The 14,033-nt window shown below is 44.8% G+C and overlaps 1 protein-coding gene across 4 annotated transcripts in view; it reads right to left on the bottom strand.

Annotated features, from left to right (window-relative positions):
* The window catches only part of LOC124047078 (coiled-coil domain-containing protein 141-like), a 42,162-nt gene extending 29,527 nt beyond the window's left edge, over positions 1-12,635 (bottom strand). For 3 of the 4 annotated variants that reach the window (XM_046367771.1, XM_046367773.1, XM_046367774.1), the window contains exons 1-3: positions 12,107-12,634; positions 9,514-9,636; positions 293-484 (exon numbers count right to left, since the gene is read on the bottom strand). In XM_046367771.1, the coding sequence (XP_046223727.1) occupies positions 293-484; positions 9,514-9,636; positions 12,107-12,211 (420 nt within the window). In that variant the 5' untranslated portion in view covers positions 12,212-12,634. Of the gene's footprint in view, positions 1-292; positions 485-9,513; positions 9,637-12,106 lie in introns of all 4 variants that reach the window. The other variant, XM_046367772.1, reaches the window with a different exon arrangement.
* Between the last annotated feature and the right edge of the window lie 1,398 nt (positions 12,636-14,033).

Genomic DNA, 14,033 nt, shown 5'->3' with positions numbered 1-14,033 from the left:
CTTTCTAACAGGCTTAGTACAATGAAAACCCTTGTGGTATATCCTACATGTACATGAACTGAAAAACAGCTCTGATCTGTTAGGGTCTGTCTGGTCTATGTATGCTCCATGTGAGTTCTATGTAGCTATAGTGTAGCTATAACGGTCTGTTTATTAGCCTGGCCAATACATCAAGTGCCCCGTCAAAGAACTCTTGAGGCCAGTTGTAGCAGTGACCAGCACTTCTCTAGCAGTGAGCTCAAGGTCTATGTATGGTCTATGTAGCTAGGACATCTCCTGTTAGCCCACCTACCTCAAGAGCCCTGTCGAAGAACTCTGAGGCCAGGTGTAGCAGTGACCGGCGCTTCTCTAGCAGTGAGATCATGGTTCTCCAGGCGTCGCTCAGGGAGACAGCCATGGCCTCATACACCTCCCCTTCATCTTCCTTCTCCTCTGCCGTCCTGTCTGCCTCCTCCAGCAAGGCCCACACGCCTGCCTCATGTTTCTGGAAAGAGAGAAGTCTCTAAAATATACTGTACCTGGCTCATTCAAGTATCTTCTCTGAATTATACAGGCCTCCTTTTTTGGATTTACACTCATGCATTCTGTTTAGAGCACTGCCTTATTAAAAATAGTTGCATTACCATATACTTGCATGTAAGTCAACATTGTAAATGGACCGTTTTTTTTTGCCGGCGACATTCTTATTAGCACACTGCCTTACAATAGGCTGGCACCAATATGTACATATAGTGAGCTCCAAAAGTATTGGGACAGTGACATTTTTATTTTTTTGGTTCTGTACCCCATCACTTCGGATTTTATGATACAATGATTATGGGCAGACTGTCAGCTTTCATTTAAGGGTATTTTCATCCATATCGGGTGAACCATTTAGAACTTTCTGTGTCATGTCCCCCCATTTTAGGGGACCAAACGTTTTGAAACAAATTCACTTCTGTACTAAATCAGTAAAAAGTTAAGTATTTGGTCCAATATTCATAGCATGCAATGACTATATCAAGCTCGTGACTCTACAAGTTTGTTGGATGCATTTTCTGTTTATTTTGATTGTGTTTCAGATTATTTTGTGCCCAATAGAAATGAATGGAAATTCATGAATTGTGTCAGTTTGGAGTCACTTTTATTGAATACAATATGCTTCTAAACAGTTCTACATTCATGTGGATCCTACCATGATTACCGATAATTCTGCATGAATCGTGAATAATGATGAATGATACATTTACTGAGGGATATATATCATACCCACAAAACAAATATCCCCTGTTATTGTAATGGTGAGAGGTTAGCATGTCTTGGGGGTATGCTAACTTCCCCTGTTATTGTAATGGTGAGAGGTTAGCATGTCTTGGGGGTATGCTAACCTCCCCTGTTATTGTAATGGTGAGAGGTTAGCATGTCTTGGGGGTATGATATTTGTGCGTCTGTAACTTTATCACTCATCATTATTCATGATTCATTCAGGACTAGCCATAATAATAGTAGCATCCACATTAATGTAGAAGTGTCTATTATTATTATTATAAGTGTCTAGAAACATATTCTATTTACATTCACAATAAAAGTCTGTCTGCACGGTCACCTCATAGTTACTGTATCAATTCAAATCCAAAGCGCTGGAGTACAGAGCCAAAACTATTTTTTAAAATGTGTCACTGTCCCAATAGTTTTGGAGGTCACTGTATATTACACGGTCGTTGTGTACAATACTGACTTTCTCTGATGAGGACACGTTGTTTAAAAAACACACAATTACCATATACTTGCATGTAAATCAACATTGTTAATGGAGCGATTCATTGACATTTTGTTCAATTGCACTATTGTAAGATACACATTTGAAGTGTTCAAAGCCTTGCTATGTGATTTCTGCTAGTAAACTGAATTAGAAGCCTTGGCTAAACCAAGGACACGGTGCATTTGGATGCAAATCTTTTTTGGATTGTTTAATTAGAGGGGTTGTTCAGGGGTTTAAATCTGTAGTTACTCTGATGTCTTAATGGAAAATGTCATTTTACTCATTTAGCAGACGCTCTTATCCAGAGCTACCTACAGGAGCTTAGGGGTAAGTGCCTTGCTCAAACCAGCGACATTCCGGTTGCTGGCCCAACGCTCTTAACCGCTATGCTACCGGAATGTTTACATTAATAATATACATTGTTGACATGCTTATGCCAATAATACCATACTTGTATAAAATAAGGAGTAACATGTTCAGCACTCAGACATAACTATCTCCTGACATTAGGTGGCAACAGTAATGAATGGCCTGGATCTAAATAGCCATTGTCTATAACAAGGCTGGGGGAAAAGGCTTTGAGTGGAAATGATATAAATCAAAAGGCTGTTATGAACATTCCACCTTCCACCAAGGCAATGAAAGTGACTGAAGTAGTTTCATGTTCCATCTCTGAGAAAAGAAAAAGCATTGACTGTTATGCAGGTGAATGAGGACCCAAAAGCGACTTGGCGAAAACAGAGTTTTTAATCCAGTAAAGTTACTTTACAAACAAAAGGCATAATACTACTCGTAATGACGAGAACAGACTGGAGACTTGATCAAGAACTGCAGGTTGCCTCGGGAAGGCACTTGAACGTAGCAGACTCAGACACCTGCTCACCACGCAGCATCTGAGGGAAACACGACACGACAGGGCGATACATAGACACAGCACGGTGAACAATTGACAAGGATCCGACAGGACAGGAACGGAAAACAAGGGAAGAAATAGGGACTCTAATCAGGGGAAAAGATAAGGAACAGGTGTGGGAAGACTAAATGATGATTAGGGGAATAGGAACAGCTGGGAGCAGGAACGGAACGATAGAGAGAGGAGAGAGAGGGAGGGGGAGAGAGAGGGATAGAAAAAGGGAACGAACCTAATAAGACCAGCAGGGGGAAACGAACAGAAGGGAAAGCATAATGACAAGACAATCTAAGACAAAACATGACAGTACCCCCCACTCACCGAGCGCCTCCTGGCGCACTCGAGGAGGAATCCTGGCGGCAACGGAGGAAATCATCAATAAGTGAACGGTCCAGCACGTCCCGAGACGGAACCCAACTCCTCTCCTCAGGACCGTAACCCTCCCAATCCACTAAGTATTGGTGACCCCGTCCCCGAGAACGCATGTCCATGATCTTACGTACCTTGTAAATAGGTGCACTCTCGACAAGGACGGGAGGGGGGAAGACGAACGGGGGTGCGAAGAAAGGGCTTGACACAGGAGACATGGAAGACAGGATGGACGCGACGAAGATGTCGCGGAAGAAGCAGTCGCACAGCGACAGGATTGACGACCTGGGAGACACGGAACGGACCAATGAACCGCGGAGTCAACTTACGAGAAGCTGTCGTAAGAGGAAGGTTGCGAGTGGAAAGCCACACTCTCTGGCCGCAACAATACCTTGGACTCTTAATCCAGCGTTTATTGGCGGCTCTCACAGTCTGTGCCCTGTAACGGCAAAGTGCAGACCTCACCCTCCTCCAGGTGCGCTCACAACGTTGGACAAACGCTTGAGCGGAGGGAACGCTGGACTCGGCAAGCTGGGATGAGAACAGAGGAGGCTGGTAACCCAGACTACTCTGAAACGGAGATAACCCGGTAGCAGACGAAGGAAGCGAGTTGTGAGCGTATTCTGCCCAGGGGAGCTGTTCTGCCCAAGACGCAGGGTTTCTGAAAGAAAGGCTGCGTAGTATGCGACCAATCGTCTGATTGGCCCTCTCTGCTTGACCGTTAGACTGGGGATGAAACCCGGAAGAGAGACTGACGGACGCACCAATCAAACGACAGAACTCCCTCCAAAACTGTGACGTGAATTGCGGGCCTCTGTCTGAAACGGCGTCTAACGGGAGGCCATGAATTCTGAACACATTCTCGATGATGATTTGTGCCGTCTCCTTAGCGGAAGGAAGTTTAGCGAGGGGAATGAAATGTGCCGCCTTAGAGAACCTATCGACAACCGTAAGAATCACAGTCTTCCCCGCAGACAAAGGCAGACCGGTAATGAAGTCTAGGGCGATGTGAGACCATGGTCGAGAAGGAATGTGGAGCGGTCTGAGACGACCGGCAGGAGGAGAGTTACCCGACTTAGTCTGCGCGCAGTCCGAACAAGCAGCCACGAAACGGCGCGTGTCACGCTCCTGAGTCGGCCACCAAAAGCGCTGGCGAATAGACGCAAGAGTGCCTCGAACACCGGGATGACCAGCTAACTTGGCAGAGTGAGCCCACTGAAGAACAGCCAGACGAGTGGAAACAGGAACGAAAAGGAGGTTACTAGGACAAGCGCGCGGCGACGCAGTGTGCGTGAGTGCTTGCTTAACCTGTCTTTCAATTCCCCAGACTGTCAACCCGACAACACGCCCATAAGGAAGAATCCCCTCGGGATCAGTAGAAGCCACGGAAGAACTAAACAGACGGGATAAGGCATCAGGCTTGGTGTTTTTGCTACCCGGACGGTAAGAAATCACAAACTCGAAACGAGCGAAAAACAACGCCCAACGAGCTTGACGGGCATTAAGTCGTTTGGCAGAACGGATGTACTCAAGGTTCTTATTATGGTCTGTCCAAACGACAAAAGGAACGGTCGCCCCCTCCAACCACTGTCGCCATTCGCCTAGGGCTAAGCGGATGGCGAGCAGTTCACGGTTACCCACATCATAGTTGCGCTCAGATGGCGACAGGCGATGAGAAAAATAAGCGCAAGGATGAACCTTATCGTCAGACTGGAAGCGCTGGGATAGAATGGCTCCCACGCCTACCTCTGAAGCGTCAACCTCGACAATGAATTGTCTAGTGACGTCAGGAGTAACGAGGATAGGAGCGGACGTAAAACGTTCTTTTAGAAGATCAAAAGCTCCTGGGCGGAACCGGACCACTTAAAACACGTCTTGACAGAAGTAAGAGCTGTGAGAGGGGCAGCAACTTGACCGAAATTACGAATGAAACGCCGATAGAAATTAGCGAAACCTAAAAAGCGCTGCAACTTGACACGTGACCTTGGAACGGGCCAATCACTGACAGCTTGGACCTTAGCGGAATCCATCTGAATGCCTTCAGCGGAAATAACGGAACCGAGAAAAGTAACGGAGGAGACATGAAAAGAGCACTTCTCAGCCTTTACGTAGAGACAATTCTCTAAAAGGCGCTGTAGAACACGTCGAACGTGCTGAACATGAATCTCGAGTGACGGTGAAAAAATCAGGATATCGTCAAGATAGACAAAAACAAAGATGTTCAGCATGTCTCTCAGAACATCATTAACTAATGCCTGAAAAACAGCTGGCGCATTGGCGAGACCAAACGGCAGAACCCGGTACTCAAAATGCCTAACGGAGTGTTAAACGCCGTTTTCCACTCGTCCCCCTCTCTGATGCGCACGAGATGGTAAGCGTTACGAAGGTCCAACTTAGTAAAGCACCTGGCTCCCTGCAGAATCTCGAAGGCTGATGACATAAGGGGAAGCGGATAACGATTCTTAACCGTTATGTCATTCAGCCCTCGATAATCCACGCAGGGCGCAGAGTACCGTCCTTCTTCTTAACAAAAAAGAACCCCGCCCCGGCCGGAGAGGAAGAAGGCACTATGGTACCGGCGTCAAGAGACACAGATAAATAATCCTCGAGAGCCTTACGTTCGGGAGCCGACAGAGAGTATAGTCTACCCCGAGGAGGAGTGGTCCCCGGAAGGAGATCAATACTACAATCATACGACCGGTGAGGAGGAAGGGAGTTGGCTCGGGACCGACTGAAGACCGTGCGCAGATCATGATATTCCTCCGGCACTCCTGTCAAATCGCCAGGTTCCTCCTGAGAAGTGGGGACAGAAGAAATGGGAGGGATGGCAGACATTAAACACTTCACATGACAAGAAACGTTCCAGGATAGGATAGAATTACTAGACCAATTAATAGAAGGATTATGACATACTAGCCAGGGATGACCCAAAACAACAGGTGTAAAAGGTGAACGAAAAATCAAAAAAAGAAATAGTCTCACTGTGGTTACCAGATACTGTGAGAGTTAAAGGTAGTGTCTCAAATCTGATACTGGGAAGATGACTACCATCTAAGGCAAACATGGGCGTAGGCTTGTCTAACTGTCTGAAAGGAATGTCATGTTTCCGAGCCCATGCTTCGTCCATGAAACAACCCTCAGCCCCAGAGTCAATCAAGGCACTGCATGTAGCACCCGAACCGGTCCAGCGTAGATGGACCGACATAGTAGTACAGGATCTAGATGAAGAGACCTGAGTAGTAGCGCTCACCAGTAGCCCTCCGCTTACTGATGAGCTCTGGCCTTTACTGGACATGAATTGACAAAATGTCCATCAAATCCGCAATAGAGGCACAGGCGGTTGGTGATCCTCCGTTCCCTCTCCTTGGTCGAGATGTGAATACCTCCCAGCTGCATGGGCTCAGTCTCTGAGCCAGAGGAGGGAGATGGTTGCGATGCGGAGCAGGGAAACACCATTGACGCGAGCTCTCTTCCACGAGCTTGGTGACGAAGATCTACCCGTCGTTCTATGCGGATGGCGAGAGCAATCAAAGAGTCCACACTGGAAGGAACCTCCCGAGAGAGAATCTCATCTTTGACCACTGCGTGGAGTCCCTCCAGAAAACGAGCGAGCAGCGCCGGCTCGTTCCAGTCACTAGAGGCAGCAAGAGTGCGATACTCTATAGAGTAATCCGTTATGGATCGATCACCTTGGCATAGGGAAGCCAGGGCCCTAGAAGCCTCCCTACCAAAAACTGAACGGTCAAAAACCCGAATCATCTCCTCTTTAAAGTTCTGGTAATTGTTAGAACAATCAGCCCTTGCCTCCCAGATAGCTGTGCCCCACTCTCGAGCCCGGCCAGTAAGGAGTGAAATGACGTAAGCAACCCGAGCTCTCTCGCTAGAGTATGTGTTGGGTTGGAGAGAGAACACAATATCACACTGGGTGAGAAAGGAGCGGCACTCCGTGGGCTGCCCGGAGTAGCAAGGTGGGTTATTAACCCTAGGTTCCGGAGGCTCGGCAGGCCAGGAAGTAACAGGTGGCACGAGACGAAGACTCTGGAACTGTCCAGAGAGGTCGGAAATCTGAGCGGCCAGGTTCTCCACGGCATGGCGAGCAGCAGACAATTCCTGCTCGTGTCTGCCGAGCATGGCTCCTTGGATCTCGACGGCAGTGTTACGAGCATCAGTAGTCGCTGGGTCCATTCCTTGGTCGGATCCTTCTGTTATGCAGGTGAATGAGGACCCAAAAGCGACTTGGCGAAAACAGAGTTTTTAATCCAGTAAAGTTACTTTACAAACAAAAGGCATAATACTACTCGTAATGACGAGAACAGACTGGAGACTTGATCAAGAACTGCAGGTTGCCTCGGGAAGGCACTTGAACGTAGCAGACTCAGACACCTGCTCACCACGCAGCATCTGAGGGAAACACGACACAACAGGGCGATACATAGACACAGCACGGTGAACAATTGACAAGGATCCGACAGGACAGGAACGGAAAACAAGGGAAGAAATAGGGACTCTAATCAGGGGAAAAGATAAGGAACAGGTGTGGGAAGACTAAATGATGATTAGGGGAATAGGAACAGCTGGGAGCAGGAACGGAACGATAGAGAGAGGAGAGAGAGGGAGGGGGAGAGAGAGGGATAGAAAAAGGGAACGAACCTAATAAGACCAGCAGGGGGAAACGAACAGAAGGGAAAGCATAATGACAAGACAATCTAAGACAAAACATGACATTGACGGTGTTTCAACGAGATATAGTCAAACAAGGCCGGTGCCCAAAATGTCCCACCTTCCAGAATCCCTCCCCCTCACGTGAACGCGCACAAACTCAATTCTTCACTGCTGCGACTTGCTTGGTAATTGAGATTTCTGATCACGTTAGGCTGTATTTAATTAAATGATTTATGTTGGTTTGATGGCAGGAGACACTAGTAATGTCTGCAGTTTTCAGTTTGCCAATTTGTTTCAAGTGTATTAGACTATAAATACATTTCTTTGCCAAAATTTGTCATCTCTCCAATGTCTTATTCGACTAGTAGTTGTTCTGAAATGTTTATTTCCTACATTTTACTCCCACCTATATGTTTAATATAACACACATACAATAATTATTCATTTCAGTTGCTTATCCTGACATGAAGTTTGTTCTACAGAAAGTATTTGACTCTGGTGTGCCACAGAAAGCATTTCACTCTAGCCACAACATCGCTATTAGCAAATATGATTGGATATATGTACTATCCTACTAGCATAGTCACTGCTCTACCTGTCGCGTCCTTTCTACCCGCCTCACTCTGCCGCCCCCTTCTGTTGAGTTTTTCGCTTAGATAATAAGTGACATTATATAACTAATATTATCATTGGGTAGCTCATCCTCATGGCCCACCATGGTCTCATTAGAATATGTGTCAAATAGTGACATATTAATAATAGAATAGTGTAGTTATATGTTGACATAATGTCAAAATTGTGACATATCAATAATAGAATAGTGTAGTTATATGTTGACATAATGTCAAAATAGTGACATATTAATAATAGAAGAGTGTAGTGATATGTTGACATGTCAAAATAGTGACATATTAATAATAGAATAGTGTAGTGATATGTTGACATGTCAAAATAGTGACATATCAATAATAGAATAGTGTAGTGATATGTTGACATGTCAAAATAGTGACATATTAATAATAGAATAGTGTAGTGATATGTTGACATAATGTCAAAATAGTGACATATCAATAATAGAATAGTGTAGTGATATGTTGACATGTCAAAATAGTGACATATTAATAATAGAATAGTGTAGTGATATGTTGACATAATGTCAAAATAGTGACATATCAATAATAGAATAGTGTAGGTATACATCACCTATAACCACATTAGTTATAGGAATGAAGAAGAAATACTACAACGAGAATGAGGCACAGAATCCAAAATATAAAATATATTTTGATTTGGTTAACACTTTTTTGGTTACTACATAATTCAATATATGTGCCATTTCATAGTTTTGATGTACATCTTTTCTTTATGGCACCTGGTATTCCCAGGTGGTCTCCTGTCCCGGTACCAATCAGGCCCAACCCTGAACAGGCCTGTATGGCCACGAGCAAATTTTTTTACCCCCATTTTCTGCCTGAATTAGGTCCCTTGGCTAATCTCTGCAAGTCCTCAATGGGCTCAGGAGAGGTGAAGGTCAAATCATGTGTCCTCCAAAACATGGCCGCCTACTTCTTAGCACACTGCTTGCTTAACCCGGAGGAAACACCATTTGACTGACGACCAGAGTCAGCTTGCAGGCGACCAGCCCTGTCACAAGAGCACAATGAGCCCTCCCCTACCCCGGACCAATTGTGCACCATCCCAGGGGAATCCTGGTCAGTGTGATCGAACCCCAGGCTGTAGTGGCACCTCTACACTGCGGTGCAGTGCTTTTGACCACTGAACCACCCAGGACCCCCCTAGTGGTGACATCTATTTCCAATGAGAGGATTACCTTGAGTTTGATCAGGAGCTGCTCGTGTTCATGCAGTAGTTTCTTGGTTTCATCCTGGTTGCTGCCGATCTCCAACAGGTTGGGATTGGCTTCAGTCAACTGCAGCTGCACCAGTGCCTCACACTACAAAACACAGTGTTTGTTTTCTCCCTTTTGCTGTCAGTACATATTTAAGCAATACGGCACGTCGGGGGTTTGTGGTATATAGCCAATATACCCCAGCTAAGAGCTGTTCTTATGCATGAGGAGTACTTAGATACAGCCCTTAGCCATGGTATATTGGTCACATACCACAAACCCCTTATTGCTACTGGTTACCTACGTAATTAGAGCAGTAAAAATACATGTTTTGTCATACCCGTGGTATACGGACTGATATACCACGGCTATCAGCCAATCAGCATTCAGGGCTTGAACCAACCTGTTTATAATTATTACTATACTTCAGGAGTAAACGGCCTGTCTGTATCCATTGGAACAATACAATACTAAGTATCAAAGACACTCAAAGTTAGACCAGCAGGAAGCCGAGGTCTGTTTGTGTTTCCCTGCCATGTTGTTTATGATCCGACTGCGAGCAGGGCAGGTTGGTGTAATATTATACCTGTGGACACCCACATGGTCCTCCTGTGAATTTCACAGTGTGTAAACAGAGTATGGAAATATTGTTTGCAATGTGGGGCTCCTTTTCCAATATATTGTGCTGTCCCGGGAACCAAATGGCACCCTATTCCCTATATAGGGGCGGCAGGGTAGCCTAGTGGTTAGAGTGTTGGACTAGTAACCGGAAGGTTGCAAGTTCAAACCCCCGAGCTGACATCGTACAAATCTGTCATTCTGCCCCTGAACAGGCAGTTAACCCACTGTTCCTAGGCTGTCATTGAAAATAAGAATTTGTTCTTAACTGACTTGCCTGGTTAAATAAAGGTAAAAACAGAGCTCTATGGACCCTGTTCAAAAGTAGTGCAGTATATTGAGAATAGGGTGCCATTTGGGACACATCCCAGGACAATGTCAATCCATTAAACTGAGGTATTCCTTTAATGTAATGACCGGTACCGCTCTGGGTGACACACATGAACTTAAAGCCAAGCTTTTCATGGAAGTGTCACCCTGAGTGTAAAAAGCACCAACAGCTGTTGCTATAGCCTATATGACAGTATTACTACATAATGCCTGTATATATTTGGAAAGACGGTACAGTAATTGATTTGTCAATGACAACAGTGGTTGTAACAGCTACAAAGTGTTCATACTAGGCAGTGTGAGGATCACCAACAACTGTTAAACTATATTACAAGATTTATACATAGTGTCACACTCATTACAGTAGCCTGTTGTTTCAGATGTAAGGAAACTTTCACTGAGACAATAATTCATATGTCAATGACAACGGTGGTTAGTTATGTGGTTACAGCCACAGACTGTGCATGGGCACTGTAACTGTGAAGGTGCTGGAGGTGGAGATTAGGCCTATTTCCTACTCTGCATGCTTTGCCCTTTAATAATTGCATGCCTTAGATTGCAGCCGTGGCAGTCACTTTAAAGGGGACTCAGGGGAACACCGTTACCATTACCCCTTTCCCCTTCACGACCAAAATTGGTCAGCAAAATTGGCGCCAGAGGATACAACAGAGGACAACAAACATATCTCTCTTAAAACTAAACATAGGCTTTTCCTTCTCTAGTAGGAATATTAAATAATACTTGAAAACCATCTCCTTTCTGTGTTTTATCATATCTAATATCTTGTACATTTGAACTTTCCCATGTATTTGACTGCCATGTGGGAAAAGAATAACTTGAAAAAAAAACCTACCTAATGCCAGTTGTCTTATTATCACTACTGTGGGAAAGCCCTGCCTACATGTTGAGATGTACGGCGTTAGTATGTGAGGCATTGAGATAAGGCTGCTGGTTTGGCTGGGAGCTAGTCCTATAAGTATAATGGACAAACAGAGAGAGCTATTGACATCCCAGGACACTAGCTTTAACAATGTGGACTATGCAAGCTTGTGACATCATGGACAACTTTAAATGCCTTTCTCTGGTTGTGTCTCAAATGGCTGTATTCCCTATATACTGTAGGCTAGCGCACTACTTTTGACTGGACCCGTAGTCATAAGTAGTGCACTATGAAGGGAATAGGGTGCCATTTTGGAAAGATCCTTTAATAGCAGCAGCACTTTGGAAAGAAAGAGATCAATGGGTGATCACTGTGAGGTCAGTGTCTATCAGATTCAGACAGATCAATAATCTATTTTGACAGGCACTGATTCATTACCAGTCCTTGTTGTTATATAGACATAACACTATAGTAATATTAGACATTTCTGTTAAAAATATTTGGAAAGATTGATCTTCTCCATCTCCATCACTGTGGAGTGAACGACCATTTCTGACCAAAGAAGAGTTCTGAGTGGCATATATCTAAGCACTTCTATTCTGTTCACCTGAGATATCAACAAACTGAAAAATAATACATGGGTTTTATATAAGGCTTTTCAAGGACTGAAATACGCTTAAAAAGACAACTAAAGACATCCAAAGCAACCCAAAGATACAACTGAAGAACATTTTAGGAGTTTGGTACCTTGAACACAGTAACAATAATCTGAGAATCGCCAGCCTGCACGGCGATAGTGCTGATTGTTGTTGTCGCAGCAGGTTGACCTCCAGTGTCACTTTTGTTGGACATTGTCTCCCCCGTCCAAACTTAACTTCATAAAGTATCAGATGAGCTTTACAGCCCCTACTGTCCACTCTCTTCTCTCTGGATCCTGCAAATCCTAGTCTCTGTCCTGTTCTCTCATTTCAGTCTCTGGGTGCTTCCAAACTCAACAGTCCTTCAATATTTCAGTTGAAGATAGAGTGACCAAGCAAAAAACGGCAGTAGAGAGACCCCTCTGTCCCCTCATCCAACAGGCGCAAAAAAAATCCAGTCTGAAGGTGTATGTTTCAGCAGCGGTGTTATATCCTCCTTCCACTCCCTCCAGTCCCACAGCCGAGCCACAGCACAACAGATCAGAGCCACTAGCATCAACGTACTGCCTGAAGCTCAACAAGCAGGAGACACAGAGCAGGGTGACAGGGCAGAACACGGCTGGCCAGTATGTTAAAAATAGAACTATCCACTAGGATTATCACACTGTGCTGTGCTGGAAGCCATTTGACACACCCCTAGTTTGGTGGCTCCGCTCCACTCTGGTCTTTCTACACAACCCTCCCCTCTCCCTGCCTGCCTCTCTCCCAGTCCCACTCGGCCCCTCTTTATCCTCTCCTGCCTCCCTCATACACAGACTAGGAATGCATGATATATCGGTGAACATATAGGAATCGGCCGATACCGATGTTGGCAGTTTTAGCTAATGTCGGCCGATTCCTATATGTTCACCGATATATCGTGCATTCCTAGTCTGTGTATGAGGGAGGCATTATCTAAAAATACCAACATCTGTATCGGCCGATTCCTATATGTTCACCGATATATCGTGCATTCCTAGTCTGTGTATGAGGGAGGCATTAGCTAAAAATGCCAACATCTGTCTGTATCGGCCGATTTCTATATGTTCACCGATATATCGTGCATTCCTAGTCTGTGTATGAGGGAGGCATTAGCTAAAAATGCCAACATCTGTATCGGCCGATTCCTATATGTTCACCGATATATCGTGCATTCCTAGTCTGTGTATGAGGGAGGCATTAGCTAAAAATGCCAACATCGGTGTCGACCGATGTCTAGTTTAACGCTGATGTGCAAAACCGATGTCAAAGCTGACGTGCATGACATAATGACAATCTAGAGGAAAAAGAAACCCACACCTATTTAGGCGAGGTGCTGGCTAGCGGAGTGGAAAACTTGAAAATAAAGGAGAGCCATACACCCTAAGAGCTCAGATGCAAAAATGTAATGTCCAACGCTTCGAGGCAAGCTGTCTTCATCTGGGTATAATCACAAACACTGCAGGGTGACTCGTTTATATAGTGTCAAAAGACACACACAGGTGTCTGTAATCATGGCCAAGTATGGCCTAATATCATTGGTTAATTCACAAATATTAAAATGACATACAACGAACAATATACAAAAAGCAAATGGTTAGCATAGATTAAATTTAGACTAGATAAGTCTACAAACAATTACAATGGCAAATTCACAATAATCACAAGAATGGCATCAGATCAAAGTCTACGTTGAGACCGAAGGGAACAAGGGTCTTTAAATTAAAGATCCACGCAGCCTCTCATTTTAACAATAAATGATCAAGGTCACCCCCTCTCCTAGGGAGGGTGACATGCTCGATGCCAATATAACGCAGAGACGAAATCGAGTGGTTTGCTTCCAAAAAGTGGGCCACAACTGGGTAAGTCGAGTTTTTGCACCTAATGGCGCTACGATGCTCTGAGATACGTACTTTTAATTCGCGCTTTGTTTTACCCACATAATTTTTACCACAAGGACAAGTTATAAGATAAATAACAGCCACGTGATAACACCTTTGATTGGGATGCGTTTCCCT

Source organism: Oncorhynchus gorbuscha, linkage group LG01, assembly GCF_021184085.1.
Source record: "Oncorhynchus gorbuscha isolate QuinsamMale2020 ecotype Even-year linkage group LG01, OgorEven_v1.0, whole genome shotgun sequence".
Lineage (NCBI taxonomy): Eukaryota > Metazoa > Chordata > Actinopteri > Salmoniformes > Salmonidae > Oncorhynchus > Oncorhynchus gorbuscha.
This window is presented reverse-complemented; position numbering and strand designations above follow the sequence as displayed.